The 12,219-nt window shown below is 56.9% G+C and overlaps 1 protein-coding gene across 3 annotated transcripts; it reads right to left on the bottom strand.

The window, feature by feature from the left end:
- Positions 1 to 11,257, bottom strand: LOC102574553 (zinc finger protein 777). 3 transcript variants are annotated; one of them, XM_059729405.1, is made up of 8 exons: positions 11,177 to 11,257; positions 10,173 to 10,323; positions 9,701 to 10,036; positions 8,028 to 8,154; positions 4,886 to 5,041; positions 3,444 to 3,557; positions 3,130 to 3,240; positions 1 to 2,452 (listed from the first exon to the last, which is right to left on the bottom strand). In XM_059729405.1, the coding sequence occupies exons 2-8, from the start codon at positions 10,182 to 10,184 to the stop codon at positions 1,320 to 1,322; spliced, it is 1,989 nt and encodes a 662-aa protein (XP_059585388.1). In that variant the 5' UTR covers positions 10,185 to 10,323; positions 11,177 to 11,257; the 3' UTR covers positions 1 to 1,319. The 3 variants fall into 3 exon arrangements, with proteins under 3 accessions (XP_059585388.1, XP_059585389.1, XP_059585390.1); XM_059729406.1 differs by lacking the exon at positions 11,177 to 11,257 and adding an exon at positions 11,009 to 11,077; XM_059729407.1 differs by lacking the exon at positions 11,177 to 11,257 and having other exon boundaries at positions 3,444 to 3,554; positions 10,173 to 10,495.
- Positions 11,258 to 12,219: the final 962 nt, after the last annotated feature.

Below are 12,219 nucleotides of genomic sequence, written 5' to 3'. Positions count from 1 at the left end.
TTCTGGACCTTCACCTTCATTGCTTTTTATTCATCGCAAGATCATTTAAGGAAAAAAAGAAGGAAAATCCAAGCAAAGCGCACCCGTGTCAGACAAACACCATCATTCAGAGGACGGGGTCAGCACCAGAGGCACATGGAGCTGCGGCAGAAAGGAAGTCCTGGAGAGTGAAACTGGGCACAAGCAGAGACCTGCTTCAAGGGAAACCAGGCAGGAAAGCATTGTCTCCTCTAACATGTGTCCTATACCAGTGGCACAACAGTGCGGACACAAGATGGGAGTCAGGGCAAAAGTCACCTGGCATGAGTCCTGTGGGCTGAAAGCCAACCAGTAGCTCACGACTCTTAATACAACCACTGCAGTTGGCAGCATCCTAACTGCAGGGAAAAGGCAAATCTGCCTTCTCCCAATTACTGTAATGACATTAAAAATGAGCCGGGGAGGGAACCAAAGCAAGGGGGGCAAGTGACATGTGTGAGCAACTGGAAACAACACGTAGCAGCAGCCTCCATCCCACTTTGCACATCCCACTGGTGTGTGTTAGCGGTGAGATGTGTTCATTATGAGTATTTATAGTGCCCTGGAGCAGGGTACCTGGGCACGGGCACACTCGCTGCGCTGCCAAGTCACGTGTTCCTAGCCAGTGTGTTCATTCAGGGTGCCCTGTCAGCCTTCAATTAGCAGGGCACAGTACTAATTACAGTCCCACAGGGCTTGGAGCGTGGGCAGCTGCCTCCTCGCTCCAAGACCATCCTGTTCCCGTTAGGTGTGAGAAGTCGTGTTCAGATCTGTATGCCACGTGATAAAAAACAGCAAAACCAGGCCACACACACATGCATACGCATGCGCACACGCACACAGGCCCTCCCCAAAGGAACAGCTCAGCTCAGGTGCCCTGCACAGGTCGCCCTGGCTCGGGGCTGTCAGCCACAGAAGCAGCCTAGACCTGCCATGCCTCTGCCGGGGACCACGCTGAAGATGTCAGTATATACCTTGTGCAGCTGAGATGCAGTCTTGCCAAGCCAGGCATGGTCAAGCGTCTCCCGTACAATGTGCTCCTCACCCACCGTCCCACCTGCCTCCCAGGGGTATCCTCTCCCCAGCAGAGGTGGGCTCACTCGGACGCCCTCCTAGCCTTGCTGCTGGGCTTCCTGTTTACAGACGCACCCGCCCTGCTGAGCATCACCAGTGAATGAAGCCTGCCGGCTGGGCATTCAACCCCCTCGGGGGCTCAGCCAACACAGGGTCCAAGTCAGCATGGGCTGCAGCCTATCTCCAAACCCCTCCGGCCTTGCACCCTCCTGGCCTCCCCGCACGGGCTACCACATCTCTTCCATCTTCACAACCAGCAGCTTGGCCTCGGCATCCTGCCCGGGAGCTTCGGACCCCTCCGGATGCCCTCGTTCTGCGCTGTGCAGTGCCTGATGCTCCTTCAGCGACTCCACGTCCTGGAAGCTCTTCCCACAGGTGCTGCACCGGGGCAGTTGCCGTCCCTCCGACTCCTCCTTCCCTGCCGAGCCATCCCTGGCGCTGCTCCCCTGGGGCTCCACCGCGCCGCCCCGCTCTTTGGCATGGTTGCGCTGGTGCTTGACGAAGCTCCTCTTGAGCATGAAGCTGCGGCCGCAGTCGGGGCACTGGAAGGGCCGCTCCCCCGTGTGCAGGCGCTGGTGGTTGAGCAGGTACTCCTTGCGGCAGTAGCTCTTGTCGCACTGGGCGCACTTGTAGGGCCGCTCCCCCGTGTGCACGCGGTAGTGGCTGTTGAGCTTGGACTTCTCACTGAAGCTGTTGTCGCACTGGCTGCACTTGTAAGGGCGCTCGCCTGTGTGGGTGCGGTAGTGGTTGGTGAGCTTGGACTGCTGCGTGAAGCTCTTCCCGCACTGGCCGCAGCGGTAGGGGCGTTCCCCGGTGTGCAGGCGCTGGTGGGAGACGAGCACCGCCTTCTGGCGGAAGCTCTTGCCGCAGTCCGGGCAGGGAAAAGGGCGCTCGCCTGTGTGCACGCGCAAGTGGTTGAGCAGGTAGACCTTGCGGCTGTAGCGCTTCTCGCACTCACCACACGGGTACGGCTTCTCCCCGCGGTGGATCATCTGGTGCCGCTGCAGCTCCGACTGGCAGTTGAAGCTCTTCTCGCACTCGGTGCACTGGTAGGGACGCACCTTGGCGTGGCTCCGCAGGTGCTTCACGAAGTTGCCCTTCAGCCGGAAGCTCTTCCCGCACTCTCCGCAGGCAAATGGCTTCTCCCCACCCTGCAGGACGAAGCCCTTGAAGAGGCCGAAGTCCCTCCCGCACTGGGTGGATTTCTCCACCCGGGTGATGGTGGGTGGCACCGGGTTGCTCTGGGCTGCACCCTGTGCCTGGAGGCTCCATGGGGATGCCTCCTCCTCTGATTTCACCGGTGTGTCCGAGTGCCCCTCCTGCCGCTGGTCCTGCCCTCGGCTGGTCGCCCCACTGCCGGCTGCAATAGAAAGCACCCTCGTGTCACTGCTGAGCCCTACCAGGGAAGATGCCATGCAGGGAAAAGCCAACATGCATTGGAGCAGCCTGGGGGATACTTGAAAGCTTTGGGACAAGAACCCAACAGCCCCGTGGCGGGGGATCGTTTGGGTCAAAGCCGCATGTGCTACCAACCGTGATCCATGCTGGTGAGGAATCACCATGAGACCCCAGTCAGTCCCTCCTGCATCTCGGCAGGGCTGAGAGGCCAAGACCCTGAACCCCAGGGATGGGCAAATCGGAGGGGCAGACAACCCCTTTTGGGGGGCGTTAGGGCAGGGAAAGAGGGGCAGCAGTAGCTTTTCTGTACCCCACCCAAACGCTCAGACAAAAGCAGCCGCCCCATGGCTCTGGAAGGAGAGGGAGGACCCGGGCATTAGGCTACGAGCTCCTTGGGACAGGGGCTGTCTGTCTGTGGTTGCAAGTCCATCCGGAGCTGAGCGGAGCAGACACTGGTGTGACTCCTGGTTGCTGCCCCGCAAACCACCGTCCTTTAGGACAGTGAGGACAAGCCGCGGCTGGGGCAACTCACAGCAACCCGTCCCACTCGCTGCCTCCAAAGAGCCCCAGTCTCTCAGGATATGGACGGGGCCTTGCTCCCCTCCAAAGCCCCAAATCTCTGTAGGATCACCTGCTTACCTGCTCCGGGGCCTGGCGGGATTCCTCTCTCCTCTGCATCCTGCAGACCTGCACCCGGCGCTGCCTCCCGTTTGATCCAGGTTAAAGCGTCCGACGTGGGAACAGGAGACGCTGTTCATTGCAAACAGAAGCAAGTTAGTGGGACAGACACTGGCCGCTAGTGCCCTTGCTAGAGCAGAAGACTGCGGGGTGAGAGGAGCACGCGGGCTACACTGCGAGCACAGACAAAGCGCATCGCGACAGGCCGTCGGACAGCGCCGGGCCGAGGGCATCTCGCCTCCCGCAGCCGTTCCAGGTTGTAAGCTACCACTCACCTGTGCTGGGCTCTGCAGGGGTCTCTCGCGCTGCACCTCCCCGGTCCCTGACATGCAGCTCCTCTGCTCCAGCAGCCCGTGGGAGGACGTCAGGATTGGAAACGGCATTTCCTACTGGCAGAGAAAGCGGGGAGGGGGTGAATGCTGCTTTCAGACTCACTGCATACCCAGCCCGAACAGAGGGAAGAACAGAGACCTTCAGCAAGGCAGAGGCTGGCGATGCTGGATCGCTTTTCCCAGGGGAGAGAGAAAACATGAGTGCCTCGGGGCCCGCTTGCCTCTACAAACATAAGAGGAGCCAAAGAACCCATGGACCGGGTCAGATCATAGGTGTATCCGTCTCAGTCTCTTGTGTCACCCCACTCCCATTCCTCTTTGCTTTTTTGCTGTCCCAAGCAATTATTTGGTATGTCTCCAGCGGCCTCCCTTCTTAAGAGGGGCTTATAGCTACTCCGTGCTGGGCTGAGGCCCATGACATCAAGGCATGTCAAATAGGCCAGTCACACAGCTTCCACGACATCCTGCGGCGGTAAGTCCCACACGTCAGTGCCAAAAATAATATCCTGGGGTTAGTTTTAAACTTACTCCCTATGACCTTCATTTTGTGACCCCTCATTCTTGCGTTGTGAGAGACAGTAAATAGCACATCCCTATTGACTTCCTCTTCAGCATTTAGTATTTTATAAACCCTTCTCCTGCCCCCCACAAGTGTCTCTTTTTTAACCTGAATGGGCCTGGCCTCGTTAGTCTCCCCGCATGCAGAAGCATCCCCATAGCCCTCATCGTCCTCGCTGCCCTGCTCTGGACTGCTCCAGTTCTTCTCTCTCCTTTTGGAGGTGCAGGGACCAGACCTGGGCACAGCGTTCAAAGTGTGGACACGCCATGGATTTATCAAGGGGCATCATGATACTTTCTTGGGGGGTTATAATTCCCTTCTTCATCGTCCCTACCATTTTGTTTGCCCTTTGGACGGCTACCGAGCACCGAGCCAATGTTTTTGGTGAACAGTCCACAATGACTCCAGGATCTCTTTCCTGTGTGGTAATGTAGAGCCCCTCATAGCGGCACACGGCTCCTCCAAGGCCGAGCCCAGCCTAAGGGCAGGACAACGTTTGCCGCTGAGACCGGTCTACTCTTCTTACGTCCCTGCAGGTGCCTGAGAGCACAAAAGGGCCAGCCCCGAGATGTCAGCACCAGCCCTCCTCCCTGCGCACGCAGGAGCGAGCGGGGAGGGACAGGGCTGCAGAAGGAAGGGCCGGGCATCCCCCAATCCCCACCCACAGCTGCAAGGAAACACCAGGCATGCCCCTGGCACCCCACGTCTTGGGTGGAAGCAGAGAGACGAGCCCTGCTGATGCAGCAACTTCACCTTGCTGGATGCTGCCATCCCAGCCCCTGCAGACTCGAGCGCTCACAGCAGCAAGATCGCTGGTAAAACTCACCTGTGCCGGGGACTGCATGGGTCCCACCTGCCACCCATCCTTCCTTCTCCTGGCTTCCTTTCTCTGGTCCATCCCACGCCGCCAGCTGGTCCCGGATGCACGGCTCCTCGCCTCGCTCGAGGCGGGACAGGATGTCCGGCTTGGAAATGGCGTAGTCTGCTCAGGGTAGGAGATGCAAAGGGGACATAACATCCTATCAGCGCTCATGGAAAAAATCACGCTCCATCGGGTGAAACGGGCTGTCCCGTTCGCCCCGCACAGCAGGCCTGGTGCCAAGAGGCAGGCAGGGGCCAATACAGATCGCGCAGACATGATGCGGGCCTGGAGGGAAGCTGGGTGCTCCCGAGGGAGAGCTGGCTGGCCCAAAGAGGAATGGAGCAGATGTGCGCAGTGGCTCAGATACACCCCTATGAACCATCCTAGCCTCCCAGACAGACTCTGTCCAGGTGAAGAGCTCAGTGTCATTGCCGACGACCCAAATCTAGCCACGGGGACGGGGGTGAGATTTAAAATATGCAAACGTTTTTTCCTAAAAAGGAGGTCTGGCCCTTTAAGGAAGTGAAGGTGGTCTCAGGGCAAAGGCTCTGGGCTGGGGCTGGGCGGAGCCGCGCTCATTTCCTGTCTCTGCCACCGACTCCCTGGTAACCTTGGCCACATCACTGCACCGCGGAGCAGGAGTCGCCGGGATTCTTTCCACGGACTTCCAAGGGCTCTGGATCCGGTCTGGATCCGGTCCTGTGTGCTCTTATTCCCCTCTAAAACACCCGGCCTACTGGACCGGGGATGCTTAGGGAAGGAGACGGATGGGTTACTGGCCAGCTAAGCAGCCAGTTGCCTGCCACACTCATCTCTTCTCCATTCAACCTCCTCAATGGCAAAGGATGCGGCTCAGACAGCCACACAGGGATGGACGTCGGTACCAAACACTGACAAAACACCCCAGAGGCGTAGGAAAGAAAGAACAAATACAGACTGCAGTCTTCTCCCCCAGGTCTGCTTCCCCCACTTCCCCTCTGGAGTCACAATGTGCGCTGGAAACAAACCAGCTCGTTTCCCAAGTCTGCTCCAACACGCGCACTGGAGGATCTGACGTGTACAGTTTAGGATAAGGACAGGACCTGAGAACCAGCTCCGTCCGACCCTTCCTTAAAACAAGTCCATTAGACGACGCTTTACATTCAGAGAACGCTCCTGCTCCCATGAGTATGAAACATTCCCACCTGGACGCGTAGGTCCCACCACTGTGTGCACTCCCCAGCAAGCATGGGGGGGCATGTGCCCCCAGATCTGTGCACAGGGCATGGGCGAAGGCGGGCTGCCACTGCGGGCTTTGCCCCAGACACCAAACTTTATTGCTACGGCACTCATTACTGTACGGTACACTGGAGCTGCTCCAGTAGTGTACTGTAATTCCTGGAGCACGGTAATTACCACGCTCCAGCAGACTGCAGCGTCACGTACATCAGTGTCCCGTGCTGAAAAATGGTGGCAGGGGTGCTTTAACTAAAGTTTGTCAAACGAGCTTTAGTTAAAGTGCCCCCACCGCCATTTTTCAGCACAGGACGCACATACATGTGATACTCTAAGCACTTCAATTAGCGTGGCTTCAAGAGACATGCTAATTAAAGTGCACCCCTCCCTCCTCCTGGCGCATGTCTATAAACACCCTTACGCCGTGTCCAGATGAGCGTGGACATGCAGCGTGTGGCACCGCAGACCTGTCTACAGCACCACACACCACACATGCAGGCGTTGCATGCGCTGCTACCTCGCACCGCGGGGAGGGGTGTTGACCGCAGCGGGGGGGGTGCCACTAGCCAGTTCAAAAGCTCATTCACACTTTGGTTCCTGTGTGGCTGCCTCACAGGCTTCTGGAAATACAGTCAAGTTACATGATTTGCTGAGCATTAGCAATATACTCACAATGTGAGTATACTGGAGGTTTTTAGACCAAGCCCTGGCTGGAATGATGTAGTTGGGGTTGATCCTGCTTGGAGGGGGGGTTGGACTAGATGTGACCTCCTGCGGTCCCTTCAGCCCTTATTTTCTATGAGTCTATGAACATGGGTGATAGCCCCAACCTGACATACAATTTTAACTGGCTGCACAATACACAGGTAGCAGCACGTTGTCAGCACAACCGTCCAGTTTGATTGTCTGCAAAGGAAGTTAATCAGCCTGTGTGTAAACACGGCAAACTCAGCAGAGCCAGGACTGTCTCATTATGTGTTCGCACAGCAGAGGCCTGATCTCAGGGCAGGCCTCTTAGTGGTACCTTGAATACAAACCATAGAAACCAGGAATCAGAACTAAGTGGTCTGTTAGGAAACACAAAGGCCCAGCAAGCACATCTAGGAATCCTTGCTCCAGGGTGTAACGGGGTGAAGCTGAAAGCACCCCGTTGTCAGGATGCAGAAGTGGGGGGGACACATTCAATGACAGGAGCATCATTTCTGCACCAATTCCACTGTCCCCACTGAGAGCCTAATCTAGGGCAAACTTGAACAGTGCTATTTGGAGCAATCAGAAACGTTTTAAAGGTGCAAAAAGGTTCGATCCAGCAAAAAGCTTAGAACATGTGTATTATAACAGGGGATCAGACTCCCCTCTGTACAAACTCAAAGGTAGACCACATTTTTTTATCCAAAAAGAGTTTACTGTCCAAGTATAAGAAATGAGGCGTATGCAGGCAGGTGGAAGATCACTAAGACAGCCTCCACCAGCGTGCTAGGCAGCGGGCTCCACACACCAGCATCCTAGCCATTATCAGATGGTTAAGCAAAGCTTTTATGACCAAAAAAGCCCCAGCTTTATTATACAACAGTCCTGTGAGAGTCCAACAGGACCTTCGCTGGCTTTTTAAACATGATCTTTTGCTCTTAGAACAAGCCTCAAGTATTTGAGCCTTGGTGTGCTTTACTTTCTCCCGGAGCTCCTGAAATCAAGGCATTAATGTGAGACTACAATCGCTTCTGCAGCGAGTGGGCAACAGATCAGATCAGTGCACATGGCTTTTAGTTTTAACGACAGGTGCGAGCTGTCTGCTATAAATGCTTTGGAAATGCGTTAGGAGCTAGCAAGTAGTCAGACCGGGAACTGCAGAGACAGAGTTTCAAATCAGACAGTCAAAACTGATGCTCACCCAGCGAAACAAGGGTCTCATAGTTGCCCCTCATCACGTGCTTGTACAGCTCCTTCTGCCAGCCGGCCAGGCTCTCCCACTCCTCCTCACTGAAGTAGACCGACACGTCGTCGAACGTCACCGGCACCTGCAAGCGCGAGGGTTACAAGAGGCAGCTTCTGAGATAAGGGCCAGAGCCAAAGCCTGCTGAAACAGGTTGGAGTCTTTCTCCTGACTTCAACATCCCCGAATCCTCCTGGCGGGGAACAGATCTTATCATGTGCCCTTGAGAGTAAAAGGCATGTCAGAAACTTGGAACAGATATGAAGCCAAGGCCCCGTTCACCAAGGAGACGGATGTCTCTGGAGAGGATGCGAGCATCCGCCTGCCGAAAACACCTTGGTGGACCGGGCACAAGGTGCCTGCTCTCGCTGCTGCACTAAAAGGCAGTGGTAGAAGTTGGATCCATGGCACACATTTGTAGCATTATTTTTTCTAGGTCCAGCCTTACAGGGGAAGAGCAGCAAGTCTGTGGCAGCCCTGGCAACAGGATTGTAGAAAATGAGGGTTGAAGGGACCTCAGGAGGTCACGTCTAGACCAACCCCTGCTCCAAGCAGGACAGCATCCCAGCCACGGCTTTGTCTAGCTGGGTCTTCAAAACCTCCAAGGATGGAGATTGCACCTCTCTGGGTAACCTGCTCCAGTGCTTCACCACCCTCCTGGTGAGAAAGTTTTTCCTAATATCCAACCTCAACTTCCCTTGCTGCAGCTTGAGCCCATTGCTCCTTGTCCAGCCATCTGCCCCCCTGAGGACAGCCCAGCTCCATCCTCTTTGCAGCCCCCCGGCAGGGAGGTGAAGGCTGCTATTCAATCCCCCTCGGTCTTCTCTTCTGCAGACTCAATCAGCTCAGTTCCCTCAGCCTCTCCTCACCAGTCCTGTCCCCCACCCCCCCAAACATTTTCATTGCCCTCTGCTGAACTCTCTCCAACGTGTCCACATCCTTTCTGTAGTGGGGGCCCACAGCTGGACACAGGACTCCAGATGTGCCCTCCCCAGTGCTGAACAGAGGGGAAGAATCACTGCCCTTGATCTGCTGGCAAAGCACCTGCCAATGCAGCCCAGGATGCCGGCCACCTTCTTGGCACCACGGGCACACTGCTGGCGCATCTCCATCTTATTGTCCCCCCAGGTGCTTCCCTGCAGAGCGGCTGCCCAGCCCATCAGCCCCAGCCTGCCCCAGTGCAGGGGATTGTTTTGTTCCAAGTGCAGGACTTTACACTTGTCCATATTGAACCTCATGAGATTTCTTTTGGCCCAATCCTCCGATTTGTCAGGGTCTCTCTGAACCCTAGCCCTACCCTCCAGTGTATTTTACTACTCCCCCCACCTTGCTAAAGACCTCTCAAACCCACAAGGACTGCCCTTTCCAGATGGGAAGCTCTGGGCCACACACCCGGGCTTGAGCTCACACCCTGCCGGTCCCCAGCCTGCCACACAAGCCACGCAGAGCCAGAGCTGCAAGCTCCCCCGTCCTATCTGCTCTCTAGAAAAGACAGAACAAGCTAGGTCCTGCCTGGACTTCTCAGAGCTCAATACGATCGCGCTCCCTGGATGCAAACGGTGAAAGACAAGAGCCCCACATGCCAGAAGGGTGTGAAAAAACAACCCAGGGCACGGGCTGGGGGTCCTTACCTGTGGGATCTCCCCCTTGGCACCGGGCGGCAGGCGCAGGATCCAGAAGTTCCTGTTCTTCAGCAGGTTTTCCATGTTCTCCAGGCGCCGCTGCAGCAGCCCGTACTCCTGGATCAGGCTGCCCAGTGCACCCCACTTCCCCTCCAGCTGGCCGCCCAGCTCCAGCGCCCTTTGCTCGCAGACCCTCAGCTTCTTCTCCACCAGCCCCGAGCGCCCCTCCAGGCCCAGCAGCCGGGCGGCCTGAGAGTCCACCTTCCTCTCCAGGGCTTGGACCGCCGCCACCACGGTCCACAGGGACATCTGGGCCACCTGCGGGCACGCTGCTCCGCCGGGAGCCTGGCAAGGAGGAGAGCAAGCCAAGGTCAAGGGCAGGGCCGGGCACAGTGCCCTTCCCCAGGCGCGGGGCAGCTGCAGGAGCGGCAGGGCTGGCCAGGGGTGATGCCCAGCTGCAGCCCGGGGATGCTCCGCTTACCTGCGCGGCCATGCCTGCTCTCCGCGCCCTGCCCACAGCGGCCAGCGCCGGGCGGAGGGAGAACCGCAGCTCCTGCCTGCCTGGACCCAGCTGGGCACGGGCTGTCTGCGCGGAGACTAGGATAAATCTGCAGGGCAATCGCAGGGATCATCTGCAGGGCAGCAAATTGCAGCAAAAAAAAGGAGATGAGGAAGGACTTTCTCACTAGGCAGGGTGAAGCACTGGAACAGGTCACCCAGAGAGATGGTGCAGTCTCCATCCTTGGGGGTTTTGAAGACCCGGGTAGACAAAGCCTTGGCTGGGATGATGTAGTCAGGGCTGGTCCTGCTTGGAGCAGGGGTTGGACTGGATGTGACCCCCTGAGGTCCTCGCATTTTCTATAAGTCTGTGATATCAAGTGATAGAAATGAAGGGGAGCGCCTGGATATGACTCTGAGCTAGGGGACCTTGTCCAAGCCACAGGGCTTTGCGCTAGGACTGCTGCTCCGGGTGGGCAGGTCAGGCCTGGGGGTCTGGGGTGCACTGCAACCAGTTAGAGACCCGAAATGGCAGCTTCCTCCCCAGGAGCAGGGACAGCAGAGCCTCCTCGCTGAACCTCGTGAGATTTCTTTTGGCCCAACCCTCCGATTTGTCAGGGTCTCTCTGAACCCTATCCCTACCCTCCAGCGTGGCTTCCTACTCCCCCCACCTTGCTAAAGACCTCCCAAACCCACAAGGACTGCCCTTTCCGGATGGGAAGCTCTGGGCCACACACCCAGGTTGAGCTCACACCCTGCCGGTCCCCAGCCTGCCACACAAGCCACGCAGAGCCAGAGCTGCAAGCTCCCCCATCCTACCTGCTCTCTCGAAAAGGCGAAACAAATTAGGTCCTGCCAACTTCTCAGAGCCTCAAGGTCAATACGATCACGCTCCCTGAATGCAAATGGTGAAAGACAGGCCTAAAGGATGTGAAAAACACATTCAGTCTGCATCTACCCAGGATCCTAGCCCTTGGGGGTCCTTACCCCTTGGTGCCCGGCGGCAGCCGCAGGATCCAGAAGTTGCTGTTCTGCAGAAGGTTTTCCATGTTCTCCAGGCGCCGGTTCTCCCGTGTCAGGATGCCCAGAGGATGGCTTGATGGGGGGAAGGTCAAAACCATGACTAAGAAGAGAGGATTTGGGCTGTAAACGAGCCTGTCCCACTAGTCCAGGATCCTCCCAGCTGCTTGGTTGTCCACTGCCATGTTTGCCCAGCTCCTGCAGTTCAGTTTTGGTGCGCTGTAGATCAGCGAGCCTCAACCAGGATGCCCTGGGCTGCCCTGAGAGCCTTCCAAGGGTGCCGCAGGGTGCGCTATCTTTGTTAGGTGTGCCGACACGATTCACACGACAAGCCCGGGGACTGTGAGCAGGAGTCCGGCGGGTTAAATCCACTCTGCTGGGAGCTGAGTTATTTGCACCAGAAACATCGCTCTGCTCTATTTGTGCAGTCAAACCGGGAGCAAAAGCCAAGAGGTGGCACTTCCCAAGGGGCCGGAAACGTCAGTGTGGGATGTGGCAGGCTCGTCTCCTCTCTCAGGTTTGCTGCAGGCATCTGCCCCTTCAAGGAGACCATCCCACGTGGGCCCCCCTCGAACACCTGAACAGAGTAGCTGGGTTGGCAGCTGAACAGCCAGAGCCATCGGAGGTGAGTAAGCGTGCAAGCCAAGAAGTGCTCAGCAGCCTTTGCCCTCGCTTGTGCCGTGCGGGGTTTCTGGCCCTGACACCCCCTCATCGCAACAGCCTACTTCACCTGACTTGTGCCCATTTACAATGCTACCCGGTGGCTTTCGGGCTCTTCCCGCTGGCGATGACATCTCCTTAAGATGGTTGAAACAATATGCCGAAACTGCATACGCTAAAGAAATAAACTTCACCCGCTGCTAGGAACGGACTGGCAGAAAGCAAAGATTTCATACAAAAGGAAGAGGGGCAGGGGGACACACTGCTAAGAGAAGTAGGTGCATTAGCTCCACAATATCCTGCCTAACATAACAGTGGAAGGTCTCATTACCCATTCAACTTGCAATCCA

This window comes from Alligator mississippiensis, chromosome 5 (genome assembly GCF_030867095.1).
Source record: "Alligator mississippiensis isolate rAllMis1 chromosome 5, rAllMis1, whole genome shotgun sequence".
Classification (NCBI taxonomy): Eukaryota; Metazoa; Chordata; order Crocodylia; family Alligatoridae; genus Alligator; species Alligator mississippiensis.
Note: the sequence above shows the minus strand (reverse complement) of the source record. Positions and strands in the feature narration are given on the sequence as shown.

Bases quoted from the DNA above. Each gene is read 5' to 3' on its own strand.
- LOC102574553 (XM_059729405.1), bottom strand. The intron at 8,155-9,700 runs GTAAGGACCCCC...TCGCGCTTGCAG, and splicing joins CCAAGGGGGAGATCCCACAG to GTGCCGGTGACGTTCGACGA. The intron at 3,241-3,443 runs GTGAGTGGTAGC...TGCAATGAACAG, and splicing joins CCCTGCAGAGCCCAGCACAG to CGTCTCCTGTTCCCACGTCG.